The sequence below is a fragment of the Aegilops tauschii genome, chromosome 1, assembly GCF_002575655.3.
Source record: "Aegilops tauschii subsp. strangulata cultivar AL8/78 chromosome 1, Aet v6.0, whole genome shotgun sequence".
NCBI classification, from domain to species: domain Eukaryota; kingdom Viridiplantae; phylum Streptophyta; class Magnoliopsida; order Poales; family Poaceae; genus Aegilops; species Aegilops tauschii.
In genome coordinates this window covers 471590941-471612936 of record NC_053035.3, presented here as the reverse complement: position 1 = coordinate 471612936, position 21996 = coordinate 471590941, and the positions used below count along the sequence as shown (strand labels likewise).

The 21996-nt window shown below is 43.2% G+C and overlaps 2 protein-coding genes across 2 annotated transcripts; both read left to right on the top strand.

The window, feature by feature from the left end:
- The first annotated feature begins 12675 nt into the window (after window positions 1-12675).
- On the top strand, window positions 12676-16829 carry LOC109787398 (nucleolar protein 56). The gene is made up of 8 exons (XM_020345954.4): window positions 12676-13028; window positions 13135-13349; window positions 13956-14113; window positions 15111-15298; window positions 15383-15635; window positions 15805-15953; window positions 16038-16187; window positions 16290-16829. Exons 1-8 carry the CDS (start codon window positions 12824-12826, stop codon window positions 16616-16618), a joined length of 1647 nt encoding a protein of 548 aa, XP_020201543.1. The 5' UTR covers window positions 12676-12823; the 3' UTR covers window positions 16619-16829.
- A 1983-nt stretch (window positions 16830-18812) lies between these two features.
- LOC109787399 (pre-rRNA-processing protein ESF2) lies at window positions 18813-21874 on the top strand. Its single transcript, XM_020345956.4, has 8 exons — window positions 18813-19087; window positions 19311-19605; window positions 20217-20268; window positions 20510-20577; window positions 20836-20925; window positions 21019-21149; window positions 21394-21531; window positions 21619-21874. Exons 2-8 carry the CDS (start codon window positions 19338-19340, stop codon window positions 21637-21639), a joined length of 768 nt encoding a protein of 255 aa, XP_020201545.1. The 5' UTR covers window positions 18813-19087; window positions 19311-19337; the 3' UTR covers window positions 21640-21874.
- Window positions 21875-21996: the final 122 nt, after the last annotated feature.

Here is a 21996-nt window from a genome sequence, read left to right as displayed (position 1 = left end):
ACCCACAATTCATCGGTCTCAACAAACACACCGCAAAAGAAGATTGCATCGAATAGATCTCCATGAGAGAGGGGGAGAACATTGTATTGAGATCCAAAAAGAGAGAAGAAGCCATCTAGCTAATAACTATGGACCCGAAGGTCTGAGGTAAACTACTCACACTTCATCGGAGAGGCTATGGTGTTGATGTAGAAGCCCTCCGTGATCGATGCCCCCTCCGGCGGAGCTCCGGAACAGGCCCCAAGATGGGATCTCGTGGGTACAGAAGGTTGCGGCGGTGGAATTAGGTTTTTGGCTCCGTATCTGATCGTTTGGGGGTACGTAGGTATACATAGGAGGAAGGAGTACGTCGGTGGAAAAACGTGGGGCCCACGAGGGTGGAGGGCGCGCCCAGGGGGTAGGCGCGCCCCCCTACCTCGTGGCTTCCTGGAAGCTTCCTTGACGTAGGGTCCAAGTCTCCTGGATCATGTTCATTCTAAAAATCACGTTCCCGAAGGTTTCATTCCGTTTGGACTCTGTTTGATATTCTTTTTCTGCGAAACTCTGAAATAGGCAAAAAAACAACAATTTTGGGCTGGGCCTCCGGTTAATAGGTTAGTCCCAAAAATAATATAAAAGTGAATAATAAAGCCCAATAATGTCCAAAACAGAAGATAATATAGCATGGAGCAATCAAAAATTATAGATACCTTGGAGACGTATCAGGGGGCTGCTAGCTACTTCGCACTTTGCTACGGTGAACCTCGGTTGGGGGGCATGCATTCATATATAGCTTAGGATTCCCTTCGTGCCGACACGAGGGAGGAGGGGGGCTGCTAGCTACTTCTCACTTTGCTAGGTGAACCTCGGTTGAGGGGGAGGGGGCATGCATTCATATATAGCTTAGGATTCCCTTCGTGCCGACATGAGGGAGGAGGGGGCTGCTAGCTATTTCGCACTTTGCTAGGTGAACCTCGATTGAGGAGGATGGGGCATGCATTCATAGCTTAGGATTCCCTTCGTGCCGACACGAGAGGGTGGGAGCAAGCAATACCGTGCGCTTTGCGAGAGAGGTGCCACATCGAAGTTGCATTTGGTATTATGAAAATCAAACCACCCTTTTGATACATAAATTTGGTCCACATGCAAGTGTGTTCGTGTTCTGACCCTCTCCCCCGTCATTTTTCGCCAAATTTATGAACATTAGAAAAGTCGGATGACGCAACAGACACGGTTCACTCAAACTAACCATGTGCCACGCCGGTGCACCTGTCACGCACACATCCGCACAGTACATTGGGCTCCACGAGGCTCCCTCTCAAAAATATCTGCCCGCTTCGAGGGTTTTTCTGTTTCATAACACACGGTTGTTACCTCCGGACCGTGTGCGATGTTTCTTGTTCCCAATCCTGCCTGCATCGAAAATATCTGCCCGCCTCGAGGGTTTTTCTTTTTCATAACACACGGTTGTTATCTCCGGACCGTGTGCGATGCACTATCATCAAAATTTTCAATAGCCCGGCATTTCACTCCCGCGTTTGACTCCCGCGTAGTAAAATTTTCAGTACCCGCGTCATTTCCTCAAACACCCCCCCCTCCACACACACACACACACACACCAAAACCTCCTCGGGCGTGCGCGCGCGCGCGCACACACACACCCCTCCCTCGCTCGAAACCCTAGCAAAGTCCCCGCCACCGCCGCCGCCGCAAGGCCTCCATTGTCAACATCTGCCGGTTTGCCTGTGCAGCTTACCCACTGATCTCCATACCGAGGCCGCCCTGAGTTTCTTAGATGACGCCTGCCAAACGCCCCCTTTCCCATAGATCCCCATCCCCATCCCCATCCCCCACTCCAGAGCATCGCAGCCTAAGCCCGGCTACGCTTCCCGTGGAGCTCGAGGAGCGACTGGCCCAAAAGAGGTGTATAGCGTCTTCGCCCGACGTCGCCGAGGAAGCTGACAACCATTACTGGCGGCAGGCACTCAAGCAGCGGGCTAGAGTATGCGGGCATGTCTCGTCCGTCGGCTACGACATCGAGGTCATCGACAGCGACGCCCTGAGGCGGGCTGTGTCACAGGTTAAGTGGCCCACCCCCAACCCCTCGGGTTCAACCGCTGTCGATCTCATCCGTGGCCCCGCCGCTGATCTCCTCTTGCTCGATGTCAACAATTTGCCATTCTACATCACCATCGAGCCCCTTTTGTCATTTATGAAGGACATGTTCTGCGACGCTGGCTTGGGATCCACAGCTTCCAAGTCAGACCTCATCGACGGTGACCACGAGGAGGGCACCCTCTCCGGCTCTTCCAAGGGGAAAGAGCCCATCTGCTCTTCTAAGGGGAAAGCGCCCGTCTGCGACATCAGGGAGGGCACCCTACAGCCGTGCTCTTCCAAGGTGAAGGAGCCCATCTGCGACAACATGGAGCGCATCCAGAGTCCGTGCTCTTCCCACGGGAACGAGCCCATCTGTGACAAGTGAGGAAACCCATGATTTGTTTATTTTAGTTGTTCACAATGTGATGCTCTATATGTGCAATTATTTACTGTGCAGTACATTTCATCAATCCAGTTTTAAACATACCGATAGGAAATCATATATTTGCTTGTTGTTAAGCCTGTTATAGCTAGCATATGCCTCTTTTAAAGTTTTTTGATTGTTCGGTTGTTTGTAGTTAGCATATGTTCAGTTTCAAATGCTATCTTTGGTTGTTCGTAGTATGCCTTGTTTATTCCAGTTATTCACAACGTGATGTTCTATATGTGCAAGTATGAACTATGCAGTTCAATTTCATGAGTACCAGTTTCAACAATACCACTATGAATGACTACATTTGGTTGCTGCATCTTGTAGTTAACACGCCTTTCCATTTTTATTTAACCATAACCAGTGTACTTAGACCGGCACAATACCAGTTTGAATGACCATGTTTGCTTGTTGTTAAATGTTAGGCCTGTTGCAGTTAGCACACCTTTCCACTTGTTTCGCTTTACTAGCGTGCTTAAACCTGCACACTGAAGCTATCTTTTGGAGATTATTTTGTCTGCCATGTGTAATTTTGGTTGATGTTTAGCCTGTTGTGCTTAACATGCTTCTTGATGTACCTACACAGGACAATTTTGGGAACAACTGCTGTTTTCCATCGAGGTTAGTTTCATCCCATGGCTTATATCTGCTCAGTGTTCAGGATATCCGTAGCTGGTACCATATAGGCCGGCGGCTGATAAGGGACTAATCGGTGAGTCAGACTTTTAACTGAATATATCTGCAACCCATTTTTCCTTAGGTTAACTAGGGCCATATGTAATATATCTGAGGCTACATAGCAACATGCACTGTACTTAATGTCTAAATATGCAATCCTAGGCTACATAGCAACAAGGAAGAGTGTTACATTAATGTTCTAATGATGTCTAGATATACATAGAAGAGCAGCAACAGCAACAACACATCCCTGTTTGGATACTCAACTTAGCTAGAGGTTAGAGTTAGTTTCTAGCTAGCTCATTACTAACCCTAAACTAACTCCATCCAAAGAGTTGTTTGGATGGCAGGGTTAGATTGACAATAAATGCACTAGGAGAACTAGCTCCAATTAGCACCTCTTGGGTTGGATACTAGTTTTTTTGGGTGGTTTATAGATGCAACTAGCTCAAACTAGCCCTCATGTTTAGATATACTTTAGGGCTATTTGAGCCCGAACTAGCTCAAACTAACTGTAACCCGTGGATACAGCAGCAGATAATTTTTAAGAACGAATTAAACTCCTTCCGGCCCATAATATAAGATGTTAATTCATCTAATATGTGAGTATATTGGATGTTATAAGATACTCCCTCCGTTCCTAAATATTTCTCTTTTTAGAGATTTCAAATGGACTACCACATACGGATGTATATAGACATATTATAAAGAGTGTTGTACTACATCATTGTGCCATTGTTGTTTAGCTTCTAATATTAACTTGGTGCTTTTAGGTACATATGTCGTTGGCAAAGATCCACGTTTCGACCCTTTCTGCATATGGGGCAATGAGATATCGATGAACCAATATCAAGTGAGGAAGCTGATAAAGATTGTTAGTAAAATGGGTCCAAAGATGGCAATTAAACTATTTGTTTACACTTTATCCAAGACAACAGTGAACTGCAGGATGGTAAGTAAGAACTCTGTAGCCTTCTTTTTACTGCCCGTAATGAGTTGTGTTAGATGACAATGTCTGAAATCTTATTCCTTTGCAGTGGTTGCCAAAGCTGTTTACTCAAGATTACCTCTCAAACTACATGATTGGTGGGCATGCAAAGGTTAAAGTATTTCTACCAGAACACGATGATTATCTAGATGTTGTCATGAAGACCGTGAAGGATGGGCGGTCGGACATCACAAGGGGTTGGACTAGAGTCGTGCGTGCCTTCTGCATGGAGGACACAATATGGGCATTCCGCTTCACCTTGTTCAGCAACCAGAATATATTTCGCCTCTTTCTTTACCGTCTTTAATAGTACAAGTATACAACTGTGGTTCATCATTCTTTATTTGGTTCTTATGTAATTCTTGAACATATGTACCTACGAATCGAATAATGCATTGGTTGTTTGAACCTGATGCATATGAATAAAGCTGTAGCATACATTCAAATTCAAATCCAAATCCGGTACAATTTGGAAAAGCAGCAATTAAATTACAGTGAAATTACGCTCTCCAGGTTGTTACAGCACACACGGTTGGTAGAACACAAACGTTTGCGATATGCACCATAATCCGAGACGATTCACAGAGAGGAAACGTGTGCAAGAATGCACACAGTTGCCGTTTGCAAAGCGTGTGCGATGTCAGACAATATCACAAACGGTGCGGGCAAACTAAACGTTTGTGTTACTTGCCTTATTGTACACGATTCGCAACCATGAACTGTTTCTGATGAAGTATGCATCGTAAACATTGCACCACAGAATAGTGTGTGCGATAGTTGTCGTGTACAACGATGTTACGACGGTCCGACGTTTCGTAATCCTGTCCGACACTCGTACGACGATTAGCTAATCTTCTTAACGGTGAACCATTTGTGATGGGCCGCGCATCATACACGTTCTATAATAGTGAACCGTTTGTGATGGGCCACGCATCGTAAACGTAGCACCACAGAATACCGACAGCGATGGCAATGTGAGCAGAAACGAGTAGGAGTACTGTAGGGGCCCTATCCCCGACGGTTTCTGGGTCGTGTGGGAAGGACCCCCCTATCGCCCACACTCACTTGGCGACGGTTCCATATGCCGTCGCGGAAAGGGGTTTTAAACCGTTTGTTTAGGACCGACGCGCACCAGTGTTAGCTAGGCATAAAACACGAATAGAACTAGGTATTGTCATCTTAGGTATGCAATTCTTTTCTCATTAAATCCTCCAAAAATCGTCTTAACAAATCTATCCTTTCTTTTATTTCCTTTCTAGTAGAAGAACTCAAATCATGAAAAGGACTTTGATTAGTTATTTTAACATTCATAAACCCATATAATCAAGATCATCACCATAGATGTCATCATAAACAATAAGTATCTTGTTTCAAATGGGTTCCTTCATCATCTTATTCAACCAATCCCTATTAAATCCTACATAAATTCCCTTAGTAATCCAATCAAATTCGTCGAAGGTCTCGAGGTACAAAGCTTGCGAGATTTCTGAATAGGGAACCCTCCTCCTAAGACTTTCGCTATAAGATTGATAATCCCTAGTTTCCATACTACGCATAGTTTCTTTATCATGAAGGATATCTTCAGTTGGAGGGTTTTCAACATATTTTTTATAAAAAGAAAAAATATCCCTAGCTTCTTGTATTATAAAATCAAATTCTCGCATAAGAATGATGGTGGCAATCTTTTTAGCTATAGGATGATTAATGTTGGGAAGTTCATAAAACACCTTTTGCAAAGCGAGATGGACATGCACAAATTTTCTTTCTAATTTTTCAACTAATAGGCATAAATTTTCGAGATGGCATCCGTAATTTGTATCAAGAAGAACAGATTTTTTAACTAATAGGCATAGCTCCCGTACAATCAAAGAATTCTTGAATAACACTTTTCCCAATAATATTACCATCCCCCATATGAAAAGTTTTTGCTTTGTAATTAGGCGGAGTTTCAGCTTCATGATCCAAAGAACAAGATTCAAGTTTTTCCTCAAGATTTTCAACGATAACCTCCCCAGATTCAGACATGGTGGCAACAAACAAATCTAATAAACGAGCAAAAAGCAAACGAAAAAGATGAACGGAAGAGGGCGAAGAAAAGGCAAATCTTTTTGAAAATCATTTTAGAAGTGGGGGAGAGGAAAATGAGAGGCGAATGGCGAATAATGTAATGCAAGAGATGAGAGTTTATGATGGGTACTTGGTATGGCTTGACTTGGCGTAGATCTCCCCGGCAACGGCGCCAGAAATTCTTCCTGCTACTTCTTCAGCTTGCGTTGGTTTTTCCCTTGAAGAGGAAAGGGTGATGTAGCAAAGTAGAGATAAGTATTTCCCTCGGTTTGAGAACCAAGGTATCAATCCAGTAGGAGACAACGCACAAATCACCGAATACCTGCACAAACAATCAAACAACTTGCACCCAACGTGATAAAGGGGTTGTGAATCCCATCACGGTTACTTCCAAAAGTGAGATTTGATAGAGATAGATAAACGATAAAGTAAATATTTTTGGTTTATAGATCGGAAAGTAAAAGATTGCAAAATAGTAGATCGGAAACTTATATTATAGATTGGAAACTTATATGATGGAAAATAGACCTGGGGGCCATAGGTTTCACTAGAGGCTTCTCTCAAGATAGAAAATAATCTGGTGGGTGAACAAATTACTGCCGAGCAACTGATAGAAAAGCGCAAAGTTATAACGATATCTAAGGCAATGATCATGAATATAGGCATCACGTCCGTGTCAAGTAGACCGAAACGATTCTGCATCTACTACTATTACTCCACACATCGACCGCTATCCAGCATGCATCTAGAGTATTAAGTTCATAAAGAACGGAGTAATGCATTAAGTAAGATGACAAGATGTAGAGGAATTAACTCAAGCAATATGATGAAAACCCCATCTTTTTATCCTCGATGGCAACAATACAATACGTGCCTTGCTACCCCTACTATCACTAGGAAAGGACACCGCAGGATTGAACCCAAAGCTAAGCACTTCTCCTATTGCAAGAAAAAACAATCTAGTTGGCCAAACCAAACCGATAGTTCGAAGAGAATTACAAAGATATCAAAACATGCATAAAAGAATTCAGAGAAGATTCAAATAATATTCATAGATAAGTTGATCATAAATCCATAATTCATCGAATCTCGGCAAACACACCGCAAAAAAGTATTACATCGAATAGATCTCCAAGAACATCGAGGAGAACATGGTATTGAGAAACAAAGAGAGAGAAGAAGCCATCTAGCTACTAGCTATGGACCCGTAGGTCTATGGTAAACTACTCACGCTTCATCGAAAGGGCAATAAAGTTGATGTAGAAGCCCTCCGTGATCGAATCCCCCTCCGGCAGAGTGCCGAAAAAGGTCCCTAGATGGGATCTCACGGGTGCATAAGGTTGCGGCGGTGAAAAAGTGTTTTTGTGGATGCCTCTGGTAGTTTGGGAATATATAGGCGAAAGAATTAGGTCAGGAGGTGCACGAGGGGCCCACAAGGGTGGGGGCGCGCCCTCCGTCCTTGTGGCCGCCTCGTGGCTCCTCCGACTTTATCTCCACGTCTCCTGGTTGTCTTCTGGTCCAAGAAAAATCATCGCGAAGGTTTTATTCTGTTTGGACTCCGTTTAGTATTCCTTTTCTACGAAACTCAAAAATAGGGGAAAAAACAGGAACTGACACTAGGCTCTAGGGTAATAGGTTAGTCTCAAAAATAATATAAAATAGCATATTAATGTATATAAAACATCGAAAATAGATAATATAATAGCATGGAACAATCAAAAATTATAGATACGTTGGAGACGTATCAGGGTAGGCCTGTTGGGTCTTACGTGACAGACCCGCCAGGGGGCTCCCGGGCATCCCCATATCCTCCCGGGTGTTTGAGGCCTGTTTGAGGTGCCTGTCTGGGTCAGGTCTTTTTAACCGGGACGTTCGCCCGGGCGGTTTGTGGGGCTGTAGATGCTCTGATGATACTCTTCATGTTACCCTTCTTATTTAAAAGAAAAGGTTTAATACTATTGGTTGGTTAAATAAAAAACAGGTTTCATGCTATCTTTGTTAGTCCAAGGAATTTTTTTAAGTCCATGCAATGAGCATCTACAATGCTTGTGAAGAAGACTAAACGGGTACACGCAACACGTATGCCACGGCCCGTGGGTGGCAGCTAAGCAATGTAGCATTCAGTTTGTATCTTTGCATGGCATCCAAATAAAAAATAAGTTAAGAACAGAAAAGTAAACTTTAAAATTCTCGAATCAGTCTTTCATCCCGTTTTATTATAGATATAAAGCAGCCATCGAGTCCATGCAACAAATTCAGAAGCAACAAACAATAATATCCCCCGCAAAAAAATAAATATAGATCCGTCGGGGCAACAACACACATGCCCAAATTACTCCTATAAAGGATGATGGAATACCCACCTCACTGGGGCTTCGCGGACGAGAGTCCTCTCCGCGCCAACTATTTATAGCTGGTGCGCCGCGAGGGCCTCTCGGAGGCTCTCCGCGCCAGCCAATCTGCCCAGATGGCGCATGTCTGAGCGACCCGGAGGGGGTCCAAGACGGGTGGACCGCGGGTGCATGCCCGGGGCCATCATCATTGGGAGGCGTCGGGCACGCCAGGGAGAGACCAGTCGGGGCGAGGGCGTGCTTCGTCGCGTAAGGGCTGGTCCGGTCGTGATAGGCGGGTCGCCTTGCGGGTTGTTTTGTTCGCCCGACCCTGGTTGGCATGTGCGGCGCGTTCCTCGTGCGAACTAGCTTGTGGTGCGGTCAGGAGTGTGCCGACTCGGGAGGTTTCCTAGGCATTTCCATCTTTTCTTTAGGTCGGTTGCGTTTCTTTTTCTTTTCCTTTTTTTAGGTGAAGTTGCGTTTTTCTAAGTTAGCTATTTTAAGCAGCACGTTCGGCCCAACGCACAATGGGCTGCCTCTTGTTCGTGTTGTTCTTGCCATCGCCTAGAGGGGCTCCTATGTGACGCACATTGCGTCCAACAGACACGCGCCGCAAAGGGGGCTCGACCGGATGGGCCGGCCTAGCTGCGAGCGACGAACAAATCCAACAATTCCCAAAAAATAAAACATGAAGGCAAGGTAACGAACAAAATACCTAGAGAAGTGCTTCACGTAGGTTACCACTGTACTTAAAGAGATTTCGTGTCTGAATAGGCGTCCGCCATATATTAACTATAATGCGCGGCATACTTAACTTTGTCTGAAATTTCAAACATGATTTTCCTTTTGAAAAAAATAAATATTTTTTGAAATGCAAACATTTTCTGAGAATATTAAATTTTAAAACCATAAATAAATGAAATCATTAACATTTCTTGAATTTATGGAAAAAATTGAAAAGGTGATTTAAAAAAACAAGACTAAATTCAAAACCATGAACATTTTCTAAAAAATACAAAAATGCAAACAATTTTTGGAGTTACGAATATTTTGTTCAAAACATGATTTTCTCGAAGTTTCCAAAACAATTTCTGAATTTGTGAACAATTTTTGAAACATGAAGGGCCAGCCCAGAACACGTCATATAGGGTTTTTTGTCGCCGAGCGCGACCTCGAGGTGGACATTCTTTGGCGCAGCGGTGAGTGGTAGCTGCGCCACCAGGGCGTCAAAGAGGTCATCACCATGAAGGTCGGTGAGGGCAGTAGGTATCGTGTAGTCCTCCCAAATGGTGACACAATCACAGGTGCAGAGCTTCGTGTAGTCCTCCCCAACACCCAAACTTCTGGCGACTGATGTCGCTGCAATGCGGGGTCTGATGTGTCCTCGACTGTGTACAACGCAATTGAGTGACCGATCAAGTCGACAACTTACAATTTCTCTTTTGATCCTAAAAACTGGGCTTCTCCGATCTCACTCATTTCAAATGACAGATGTCATGCATTTTTTCAAATATAATTCACACATATTTTTAAACTGTTTTCATTGCTTAAAAATACTGATTTACTTGTTTCATATAACCGATTTCACTTGCTTTAAAAAACACGCATGTTTATAAACTGATTCCACACATTTAAGATTATACTTTCACTCATTTAAAAATATAATTTCACTCAAAAACTAACTTCACTCGCTTCATTCATTCCAAAAAATGGTTTCAATCACTAAAAGACCGATTTCACCCCTTTGTAAGAAAAAGTGCAACAAGATCCAGTTGGTAAGGATAAAATACCTGTGAAGATCGTGCATTTCAGTCAAATTCAGATCCGTTTTTGCGAGTCCATGATATATTTCAATCATTTGAAATAATTGATTCCAATCATTTCAAAAAACGATTTAAATTATTTCAAAAAAGCACTTGCTTCATTAAACAGATTTCACACATTATAAAAAAGTTCTAACATAATTGAAATTTCGTGTGTTTGAAATAACTAGTTTAAAAATTGTAAATAACAAGGTTCACGTATTTCACACCGAAACATGTGTCATGTGTATCAAAAACAGATTTCACTTTATTTCACTTGTGAAACGGCGGATGTCTGACTTATCAAATGAGTGAAATCGTGAACCTCGTTTCAAACAATCTGTTTTACTTATTTCAGAGAATTGATTTCACTTATTTGAAAAAAAAAACATTTCAAAAAACAATTTCAGTAGTTTCAAACAAGACTTCACTCACTTTAAAAAATAAATTGAGACAATCAGCTTCACATTTTTTTAAATAACCAGTGTTTCATTTTTGAAATAACAAGTTTCACATATTTCACACCGAAAAGGGTTTCATATACACGATTTTTTTCCAGAAAAGTGATTTCAATCATATCAGTACTGATTTCAATAATCTTGAATATGTAAATTTGAAATGAGTGAAATTAAAATTTAATATGATTGAAATAGCAAAAAATAAACTAGTTTAAACATATTCAAGATTGGTCTTGTTCTAAAGATCATATGTTCAGGAATTTAAATATATAAAAAATTCAATAATATAACATTACTGTTAAAAATATTGGCCATCTAAAATTTATGAAATAGTACAATTTAAACAAATCTAAAATATATCTAATTTTGGTCTTGTTCTAAAGGTCTTGTTGCCGGAGTTTCAAATATGGGTATGTCTAGGGCATATCTAGATGTGCCCAAATTACTGCACATCTAAATGGCTCAATCAAACTAGAAAGAAAAAGATAAAAGATAAAAGATAATACTTTCACGAATCTTAGCGTAAAACTAATGACATAGGACTTAGATGTGCAATACTTAGAGCACATCTAGATGTGCTTTAGCAAAACTGTTCAAATATATATAAAGTTTGAAAAATGAAGTTTCGGTTAAACGGATATGAACTGTCGAAATTTTCAAAGCCAAATAAAATGAATGGGTTTTGGTGGGGAGAGAGGATAGAAAATTGGGGACCCAAGCATGCACGCGGCGTGTACTTCTCTGACGAAAGGTAGTTGTTTATTGTGTGAGAAAAGTTGGTGAGACCGGCATGACAGTTGATGTGACTTCTTAAAATTGCTATACAAGAGGGGATTTGCACAATACAGAGATATACAAATGTGGTACCGATGAGCTGGTTGCACCTTATTGGATGGGTGGGCACCAGTAGAGGCTAAATTAACTGTTTTGACCCTTTGATCAAACTTAACACAATTTGACATGGTTTGTATTTTTTTGATCTGACCATTTTACTATCGCCATTGTGTTTGGCACTAGGGTAAGACGGGCTACCATAGATCTTATTGGGTTATTGCTTCTCCCGCACGAGTGGTTGAGATTCCCCTAAGGGCTAGTTTGGTAGCCCGTGATCCCAGGGGAATCCCCTTCAAATACCAGGGCACAGAGCCCATGAGGCAAACTCGGCCCGTGGAAAACCACGAGGAAGTTTGGTCGCTCGTTCGGTGGGGATATTCTGCCCCGATCCCCTTCCTTTCCCCGGGCAAGAGATCCATGCCTAGATAACTCAGGGAGAAAAGCCACGACTCACGCGGTTGCATCTAGCGATCTCCTCCAGCGACTACCTGAGCGCTACGCCTAGCGTTTTTTTTTCTCAACATGATCTTCTCCCCTCTACCCTGTCTTCCAAACTGCCATGGTGATCTGCCCGTGGTAGGAGGAGAGGATCCCGATGGCCATGGCAATCCCCCGGTGGAAGATTGGAGCCCTGGGGTGCTTTCCCCATGCAACCAAATTAGGCCTAAGTGTAAGGTGAAGTAGCCCATAGTATTTTTCTCAGTTAGGAACCAAGGTTGTCAATACAGTATGAGTCACCTAACAAAGAGCGGCACTTGTGCACAAAACACGCTTGTCCCCAACACATCAGGATTGTCGAAGGCCATTGTCTTGCTAGTCACAAGATTAAAACCAATTGATAGAGATATTTTTTTTTGAGACAATTGATAGCAAGGTAAAACGGTAACAGTAACAGAGAAGGGTGTATCGCGTGCATAGCAGTTTCGCAGTACAAATTGTGATTTTTTTTAAATGTTAGGATAGCAAAAGGAGGGGAAGAGAATTGTGCAATCGGCACTGATCCAATCGGACGGCCCAGACTTCCCAGCGTAGCGTCAACGGAAACCCCACCATAAGTAAGGCCCGGGCGAAGCCCACATCCCTTGGCCTAAACCCTAGCCATCTTCCCCGCCCCCGCTTCCCAAACCCCTCGGCCGCCGCCGGCGAAGCGCGCGGGCGAGATGGCGCTCTACCTGCTCTTCGAGTCGGCGTCGGGGTACGCGCTCTTCCACGCCCACGGCATCGACGAGATCGGCCAGAGCGTGGACGCCGTCCGCTCCACCGTGCTGGACCTCAAGCGCTTCAGCAAGGCCGTCAAGCTCGCCGGCTTCACCCCCTTCCTCTCCGCCGTCGACGCCCTCAACCAGTGCAACGCCATCTCCGAAGGTACCGTGCCCCCTCCCCCCCTCCCTCCTCTTCCGGTGGAGTCCTCTTGTCAAATCTCCCTGCTTTATGACTCCCGTGACGAGCGAATGCTCCTTTGGTGGCCCAGGGATCATGACCGACGAGCTGAGGAACTTCCTGGAGCTCAACCTGCCCAAGGTCAAGGAGGGGAAGAAGGCCAAGTTCAGGGTCGGCGTCATGGAGCCCAAGGTCGGGTCCCACATCACCGAGGCCACAGGAATCCCCTGCGAGTCCAACGACTATGTCCAGGAGCTGCTTCGTGCCGTGCGGCTGCACCTCGATCAGTTCATTGACCAACTCAAGGTGATGGATTTTTGCATTTGCGTCTAGTTTCCATGTTTTACATTGCTCCGTAAAGATTGAACTGTCAAACATGGGTCGTAAAGCTGTGTAGTAGGATAAATCACATTGTGGTCTGTCTGACTTGGGTTGTGGCTGGTGTATTTGATTTTAGAGGATTGTGCAGCAGTGGGAAAAGTTTAATGTTTTGGTGGTATGAACTAGTATGATTTTGCATGAAGTTGGTGCAGAGAGTTGGACAATTACTACCTTATGCTTGAGCTTGACACATCATTTTTACTACTCCCTCCGTTCCTAAATATAAGTCTTTTTAGAGATTCCAATATGAACTACATACGGAACAAAATGAATTACACTCTAAACTACGTCTATATACATCCTTATTGAATGTTCCGTATGTAGTCCATATTGAAATCTCTAAAAAGACTTATATTTAGGAACGGAGGGAGTAATTGAGTTTACCTAGATCATACAGTGAATTGCCTGGAGTTTCACAAATTGGTTGCTGCTGACATGTTGACCCTTCTTCAAGGGTTTTATTCCATCACTGCTCTTATTCCATATATACTTGTTTGTAAACTTTGTTCTGTTTGTTTTTTATTATTGCAGCCATCTGACCTGGAGAAGGCCCAGTTAGGTCTGGGGCATAGCTATAGCAGGGCAAAGGTCAAGTTCAATGTGAATCGTGTGGATAACATGGTGATTCAAGCCATCTTTCTGTTGGATACACTTGATAAGGATGTCAATTCCTTCTCCATGAGAGTGAGGTTGGTTCCTCATCTTATTCTTAATTTGCTTAATTTATTAACTAGTATCTGGTTCTTTGGTTTGGCTGTCGCGATGAGACTTGGATTATCTCAAAAAGAAAAGTTGATGGCGACATTAGAAGTCCTGAGAAAGTTCTAGGTATAGGCACTAGAGTTGACAGTTTTTCATTTCTTTTCCAGTTTAGCTGTCGGTATATGCTGGTTATGCCACCATTTTCTGATTGCAGGAGTTGAAAAAAACAGCTGAAATTTGATTAATATCGTTTGTATGCCTCTTCTTTTGTAACCAGTTTTTCTTTTACATCAGTGGCATCAATCATATTTTGTCTATATGCTGTATTTCAAACCCTAAGCCCAAGTATCTGGTTTTACCATGCGCATTCAATTGCGTATTGTGAGTCTTGACAAATCTCCTCAATTCACGTGATCAAATACATCTTCCTGTGTTTATGTTAGTTGCATGTCCAGTCACGTCACTGTCTGGCTTACAGTGACATACGTGCTGTGTACACTGTACTATCTTACAGTATATCCCATGGTAATGATCCATTTTAACTTATCAACTGTGCAGTATATCCTGCACTACTCCCTCCTTCCATCTATACAGGGCCTAATGCGTTTTTTAAGACCGCCTTTGACTATTGACAAGATTAATAGTACATGACATGCACAATGTGAAAATTATATCATTGAAAGCTCCTTTCACACACGAATTTAACGGTGTGCTTTGTGTAAGTTGCATGTCATATATTATTGCTCTAATATTTGGTCAAAGTTAGCCTCGAAAAACGCATTAGGCCCTATATAGATGGAAGGAGGGAGTATGTATGCTTTTTTTTTTGGGGGGGGGGGGGGGGGACTGTATGCTTTCGGTGGGTGTAATGACATTTTTCTTTTTCTTTTTACCCTTGTTGACGCTGTAACTAGTTTTGAACATTTGTCACTGTAGTTGTGTTAGTTGCATGGGTGTACTAATTGTTGCTTAACCATGATGCAGGGAGTGGTATGGATGGCATTTTCCTGAGCTGGTCAAAATTGTGAATGACAACTACCTTTATGCTAAGCTTGCCAAGTTTGTAGTAAACAAATCTGATTTGTCAGAGAAAGACATTCCAGCTTTAGCAGATCTGATTGGAGATGAGGACAAGGCAAAAGAAATTGTTGAAGCAGCAAAGGCATCTATGGGTAACAACCATGTCCACAATTGGTATATGCTTCTCAGTAGTTGCCAAGGTAGCTTAGTTTACGTAATCTTCTTTTTATTTTCAGGCCAGGACCTTTCACCAGTTGATTTGATCAATGTCCAACAGTTTGCTCAAAGGGTCATGAATCTATCTGAGTACCGTAAAAATCTCTATGAGTATCTGGTGACAAAGATGAATGATATTGCACCAAATCTGACGTCATTGATTGGTGAAATGGTTGGAGCTCGCTTAATCTCTCATGCTGGCAGTCTTTCAAATCTTGCAAAATGCCCTGCCTCGACTCTCCAGATACTAGGTGCTGAGAAGGCGCTCTTCAGGTAATTGTGACTGACTGGACTGCTTATGCATTCCCACACCCTATTTCCAAGCTGTGCTTTCTTATTTGTAGTTGCCCTTCTACTCAAATACTAACTGTTTTGTCAAGTATTCAGACTTTGTCCTCTATGCTTCTGAAATGTTGTGATTGATTTCCTAATTTTACTGCAGAGCTCTTAAAACACGTGGAAACACACCGAAGTACGGCCTCATATTCCACTCATCTTTTATTGGTCGTGCATCGACCAAGAACAAGGGAAGAATGGCTAGATACCTGGCAAACAAATGCTCAATTGCTTCACGCATTGACTGTTATTCAGGTTAGTTGAAGGGCTTTGTTTGCAAAGGTTAAACGTCCTGACTGCCTTTTCTGTTTGTTTTCCTCACTGGGTTATGAATTCCAGATATGAGTAGCTCCATTTTCGGTGAGAAACTGCGTGAACAAGTCGAGGAGAGATTAGACTTTTATGACAAGGGAGTTGCACCACGCAAGAACCTTGATGTAATGAAAGCCGCAATTGAGGAGGGTATGACCAACACAGTCTCAGAGGAGGGTAAGGGTACTTCTCTTTATATATTGGTCTCTCAATCACTCAATTTCAAGCCTTTCTGTACATGTGTATGTTTACACCTTGCCCTGAACTATTCTTTGGCAGATAAGGAGAAGGAGAATGGTGACACGACTGCCAAGAAAAGTAAGAAAAAGAAGTCCAAATCTGAGGCTGATGGTGACGCCATGGATCTTGATAAGCCTGCCAACACGGCGGCAGCAGAAGAAGGGACAGAGAAGAAGAAAAAGAAAAAGAAGCACAAGCTAGAGGAGCCCCAGGATCAAGAGATGGCAGCCAATGTCAACGGCGAGCAAGACGAGACTCCCAAGAAAAAGAAAAAGAAGAACCGTGATGCTGCAGAGTCTGTTGAGCCTAAGACGGCCACAGAAGGGAAGAAGAAAAAAAAGAAGTCCAAAACCGAGGCTGATGATTAGACCAGAACCTCTCTGTTCTGCTTGATGAAATTAAACATCTAGTAGTGTATAATTTATGTACAAGCATGGATCTGATCGGATCTCGACTATTGAATCTTTCATCATCCTATGGTGGTGCTGATCACATTTTGAGGTCTATAATGTGGAAGAGCATGGATTGAGGAGGCTGTTCAACTAATTGCAGCTTAGAGCATGTTTTGCGATTCATGTTTCATATGCTAGTAAGTTGCCCTGTTGCACTAGAGTAGTTTGGTCTTGCATTTCTTGGTTAGCACTTGGGATGTTTTGATTCTTGAGGGTCTTTTATTGCCTGGTTTTGTCAAATCTTATTTCCAAGTTATCTCTCTGCACTTGCACACATTTTGAGGTCTATAATCTATTTTCCTAAGTACAAGTCTTTGTAAAGATTTCACTATGAACTACTCCCTCTGTAAACTAATATAAGAGCGTTTAGATTACTAAAATAGTGACCTAAACGCTCTTATATTAGTTTACGGAGGGAGTACATATGAAGCAAAATGAGTGAATCTATACTTAAAATGCCTCTATATACATCCCGTATGTGGTTCATACTGGAATATCTACAAATACTTGTATACTTATTTAGGAAAGGAACGGAGGGAGTAGAAGAGCATGAATCGAGGAGCCTGTTCAGCCAGTGAGTAGCCCTGTTGTCTGCTTTTCCTTTCTTGAACAAGATGTATTAATGTTGAGTTGACATTACTGTTGCCTTCAGCTACATATACACTTACTAACATAGATCCTGGCATCCTGCCTCTTGTGGTTAGGGGTTACTCATGATTGTGCATGTGATTTCTGAAAACATATTGCCATAATATGAATGCTAATGGCACTGGAGTTACAAAATCACTTCAGCTGCAGAGGCAATCGACTGAGTGATTTTTGCTCTTGCTGTTGGTTGCCCCTTTGGTCTGGACTGAACTGAAATGCTGGGTTGCTGGTGTATTGAAATGCTGTGTTTGCTCGTTCTGCCTTTTCTCCATTCCTTCTTGTCACCGTCCTACTCTTGGTCCCTTCCTTCAGGAGTGAAACACTCGGCTTGCTCTTGCTACTTTTACTCACTTCCTTCAGAAGTTCAGCCATTTCTAGTTGAATGTTCAGTAAAGAGTTGAGATCAGAAATTCATTCACACATTATAAATATGAAACTCGGTAATCAAGATGTGAGTAAAATAAGAGCATGTTCATCCTCCAAGAAAGCAAATAAATATCACACAAAATCTTAGGCAATGGTGGTGCCAAAAAATAACAAGGATCTCAACCTAGCACAGCAACATGCAGAGAGAGAACATCTCAGTTTCTCAAGTAAGTATTGCTAATTCAATTCCCTCATGAACATGAGAATGCTTACTCCCTAGCCTAGGTGATTCCAGTACTTGAGCAACCATCTCTAACCACAGTTCATCCAGCAAACACAAGATGTAGTAATTTCCATTTGCTCCAACGAAAGATTCAGCAACGAGATTGGCAGGGAAAACAAAATGCTCACACACCTCAGCGAGAAGACAAGCGGACTCTCCACAGCCTCGAGCTCCTTGAGGACCAGCAACCAGTCAGCCCTCTTGGACTTCATGGCCTTCACCCAGAACGCCGGGATCGAATCTCATCTCAACCATCCGTGGGTGATAGATCCGATCGAGCGGCCAGGATGCCCGTGTAGTTTTCCCTGGGAATATCATATCCCCACCGTAGATGCCAGATCGCACGGGCATGCGCAACGTGGGATCACCGGAGCACCCGCCAGGCCCATTCGGATCTCCTCCACAATCCAGCTCCGAGAATTTTGCTCCTGTAGATCTTTTCTTTTTTAACACAGCACATACGCAAGCGCTCATACATATGCGCATACACTCATCCCTATGAACGCACACACGCACACGTTACCCCTATGAGCACCTTCGAGAGACTGAGCCAGCATATCATTTTGAGATTTACGAAGTCGACGTAGGCACCTCGTCGTCAACGAAAACGTCTCCTCCCATTGAAAACGTATCATGAAAAATCCTGATGTTTTTAGAAATAATGCAAGTATTAGGATTTAAATCCTGAAAAAGATACCACAGTACTCCACACGTTGAGCAGCCTGCAGCGCAATTTTTTTTAGCATCCCCGGCCCAGCTTCAAAAAAAAAAACAAGAAGCAGGAGTTGTAGGAAATTACACTGGATTGCCCTCCCGAAGTGCAACCTCGAACCGTTAGACTGGCCCGAAGAGAGCTCGCTCAACCCTAGCTGCGGCGCCGCCAGCCCGCCGTCGCGCCGTCACGCCGCCGCCGCCGCCCCGTCGCATCTCGGCCTCATCCCGCAGGTCTCCGCCCATCACCGCCCGCAGTCGCCGTGCAGTCAAATCCCGCATTTGCGGCCACTGCCGTTGGTCGCCGCCGGCAGCCGGACGACCTGCTCCGTCCACCCCCCAGCAATATTCACGCCAGAGCCTTCCCCCAGCTCAAGGTGAGCAGCCTCCTCCCCCTACTGTACTACTTCGGCCCCTACTGTACCACTTGGATTTGGCTAGGTTCAGCAGTGTGGCCAGATGCAAATTTTTTTGGAATGATGCAAGATATAATTTCTTGTGTCTTGCCATTCCAGTCAGAAGTTCATCGTACCTTTCGCTACAAGTTTATTTAATGTCATGGTTTGGGGTGTGGCCGGCCTCAATTTTTGATCTGCGCAGTCTCCGTCAACCCGCCGACCGCCACCCATGGCAGAGACCACCGAGAACGAGTACCACACAGGTGAAGAGGAAGACCTGGTCGGAGAGGAGGAAGGAGGCGTCGGGGCCGAAGGCGAGAAGGGTGGAGGGGCCGGAAAGAAGAGGAAGCGGCCTCTGAACAAGAAGAGTCTGGGCGGCTTCAGCAAGCGCGGGGTGTGCTACCTCAGCCGCGTCCCTCCCCACATGAACCCGTCGCACGTCCGCCAGATCTTCTCCAAGCACGGCGAGGTGCAGAGGATCTACCTCGTCCCCGAAGGTAATCGATCCCCCGTCATGAACTCGATTGGTGGCTGCGTTTTTATGTTCAATTTGTGATGATACGGTGCCAAAGCTAAGCGCTCCTTTGAGGAACACAATAAGTCGAAAGCCCTACTTTTTTTTCCGTGCGAATATGCAGAGGGCAATGCGGTGATGTTAGTTAGCCTAGAAAAAACAAAGAGAGCAAACCGTATTTATCTGATGTTCAAGTCTCCCTTGGATGGTCAAGGGAGACGCGTGTAATCCCGTGCAGAGTTTCTGCTGCAAATAACATATTTATCTGTGTTTCGGTAGCAGAAGGCTGTTCATGGAGTTCTAGGTTTGTTTGTCTTGCTTGTATTTGTGGAAACATTCTTCATTTCTTCTAGGGGAAGGGGAGAATTCAAACACAACATGTCATCAAATGATAATCATGTTTTGCATGCTGATTGCACATGTTGCTCCGGCAGTATACCATGCAGTGACAGTAAGTTGTTTTTTCCTGGCACTCGTGGTTGTACGTCTTAGAATGTGAAGTGCTCTACTGCTCTTTGTAATGCTTACATATTTGTAAATGAAAAGAACCCAACTTCTTAGCTGTTATGTACTAATGTCATCTCTTTCCTCCAGGTCAAGGTCATCGCAAGCATAGTAACGTAAAAGCGAAGGCTTACTCCGAAGGGTATGTTATGAAAATAAACGGATGAGCTGCTTTGGAGAGACTTGCTAGATCCCCATTTTTTGGTTTTATGCTGGAAGTCAAACATGGAGCAATACTTACCATTGTCTACTTATCGCATTTCTGGAGTAGTCATGTAAAGATATGGTAGATGATGTGTAGTATTTCACAATTTTGACATATTTTTATTGTTGTATTTGTTACTTGTATGGTGGCCTTAATAATGTTCCTAAAATCTTTGTAGGTGGGTTGAGTTTGCAAAGAAACGTGTCGCCAAGAGGGTGGCTAATCTGCTTAATGGTGAACAAATAGGTGTGTTCTCGGCTCTATGTTTCATGTGTTTTATTCTTTCTATGTTACCGTTGGTTTACATTAGATATACTGAACATGGATGATCTGTTCTTCCTTTTTATTGCTCAACCCTCAAACCCCTCAATATTTTGGCCTCTTAACGGTTGCTTTTGTCAGCTCTGTCATGTTTGAAGAGCTATACAATGTGTGCTAGAGAGCTCAATTATTCTTGTCTGACAATTATTGATGACCATCTGTGCTAATGATGTGTTTTATTAGGTGGGAAGAAGAGGTCGTCATTTTATTATGACATCTGGAACATAAAGTATCTCAGGAAGTTCAAATGGGATGATCTGGTTGGTGAAATAGGTATGCCTAAAGTACAAAACTGTAAAGTAGCTATAAACTTGTCAGTAATGTGAACTGATTTGTACGTAGTCTAATCCTTGGAGTTTAATGCAGCTGAGAAGACTCATATCAGGGAACAGAAATTAACATTGGAGATAACAGCTGCGAAGAAACAACGTGATCATTATCTCTCTAATGCTGAAAAGTCTCGTACACAGAAATTTATTCGTGAGCGCATAAAAAAGGTATTCTCTATTGTTTAACATACTTCTGCTAGCATAATTCACGCTGGGGATTTTCTTTCTGTCCTGTGTCTATCTTTATTTATGATTACCAGACACTTGGTGACACATGGTTTGGTTATAGTAGGAAAAAACATTTCAGTTACAAGCTAGCCCGAACACTGGATATTTTTTTCCCTTATTTTGCCGTTCACTGCAAGTTTCATTACTAAATTCTCTATATACGTTGGTGACATCCTTGAAACAGAAGCAAAAGACTGAAGGAAAAGAATCCAATGATGTTGGTGAGACGAATAACGATTGTCCAATTCCTCGACAGAATAGAGCAGTTGAGGAGAGAGGCCCTAATAAAAAGGCAAAGCTCTCAAAAAATATTCTGGACGGAGTAAGTGTGCAGCCCTCTGGCAGTTTATCTGGTGGTGCTTTTATGTTAGCTAGCTAGTCATTTGACCTGCTTTCATCGCACTTGCAGGTGTTCGGTGGTTCATCATGATCGATTTTGATTCCTGGTGGATTGGAGCATTGCAAACTGAATGTTCTAGCACAAGACCATTGCTGTCTTCACCATCTGCTCCGCCTTTGTAGATTAGTCTGTCATTTTTTTGTAATGGAGGGTGAATGGTTTGGTCGTTTGGTGCCAAATATATATTGCTTCTGCTGTAATACTGGGATGGATGTACACTGTTGTTAATTTGAAACAGTGAAGTAATATTACCCTGTATTGGCCATATGACTGTTCATTCTGTTGTGATTCTCATGGCGTGTTACAGTTTGCTGCAATGCTCTAGACAGTTTTTTATTTTTATTTCTATTTTAAACAAGGTAAGACTGTAATCCATCTAAGAAGGTT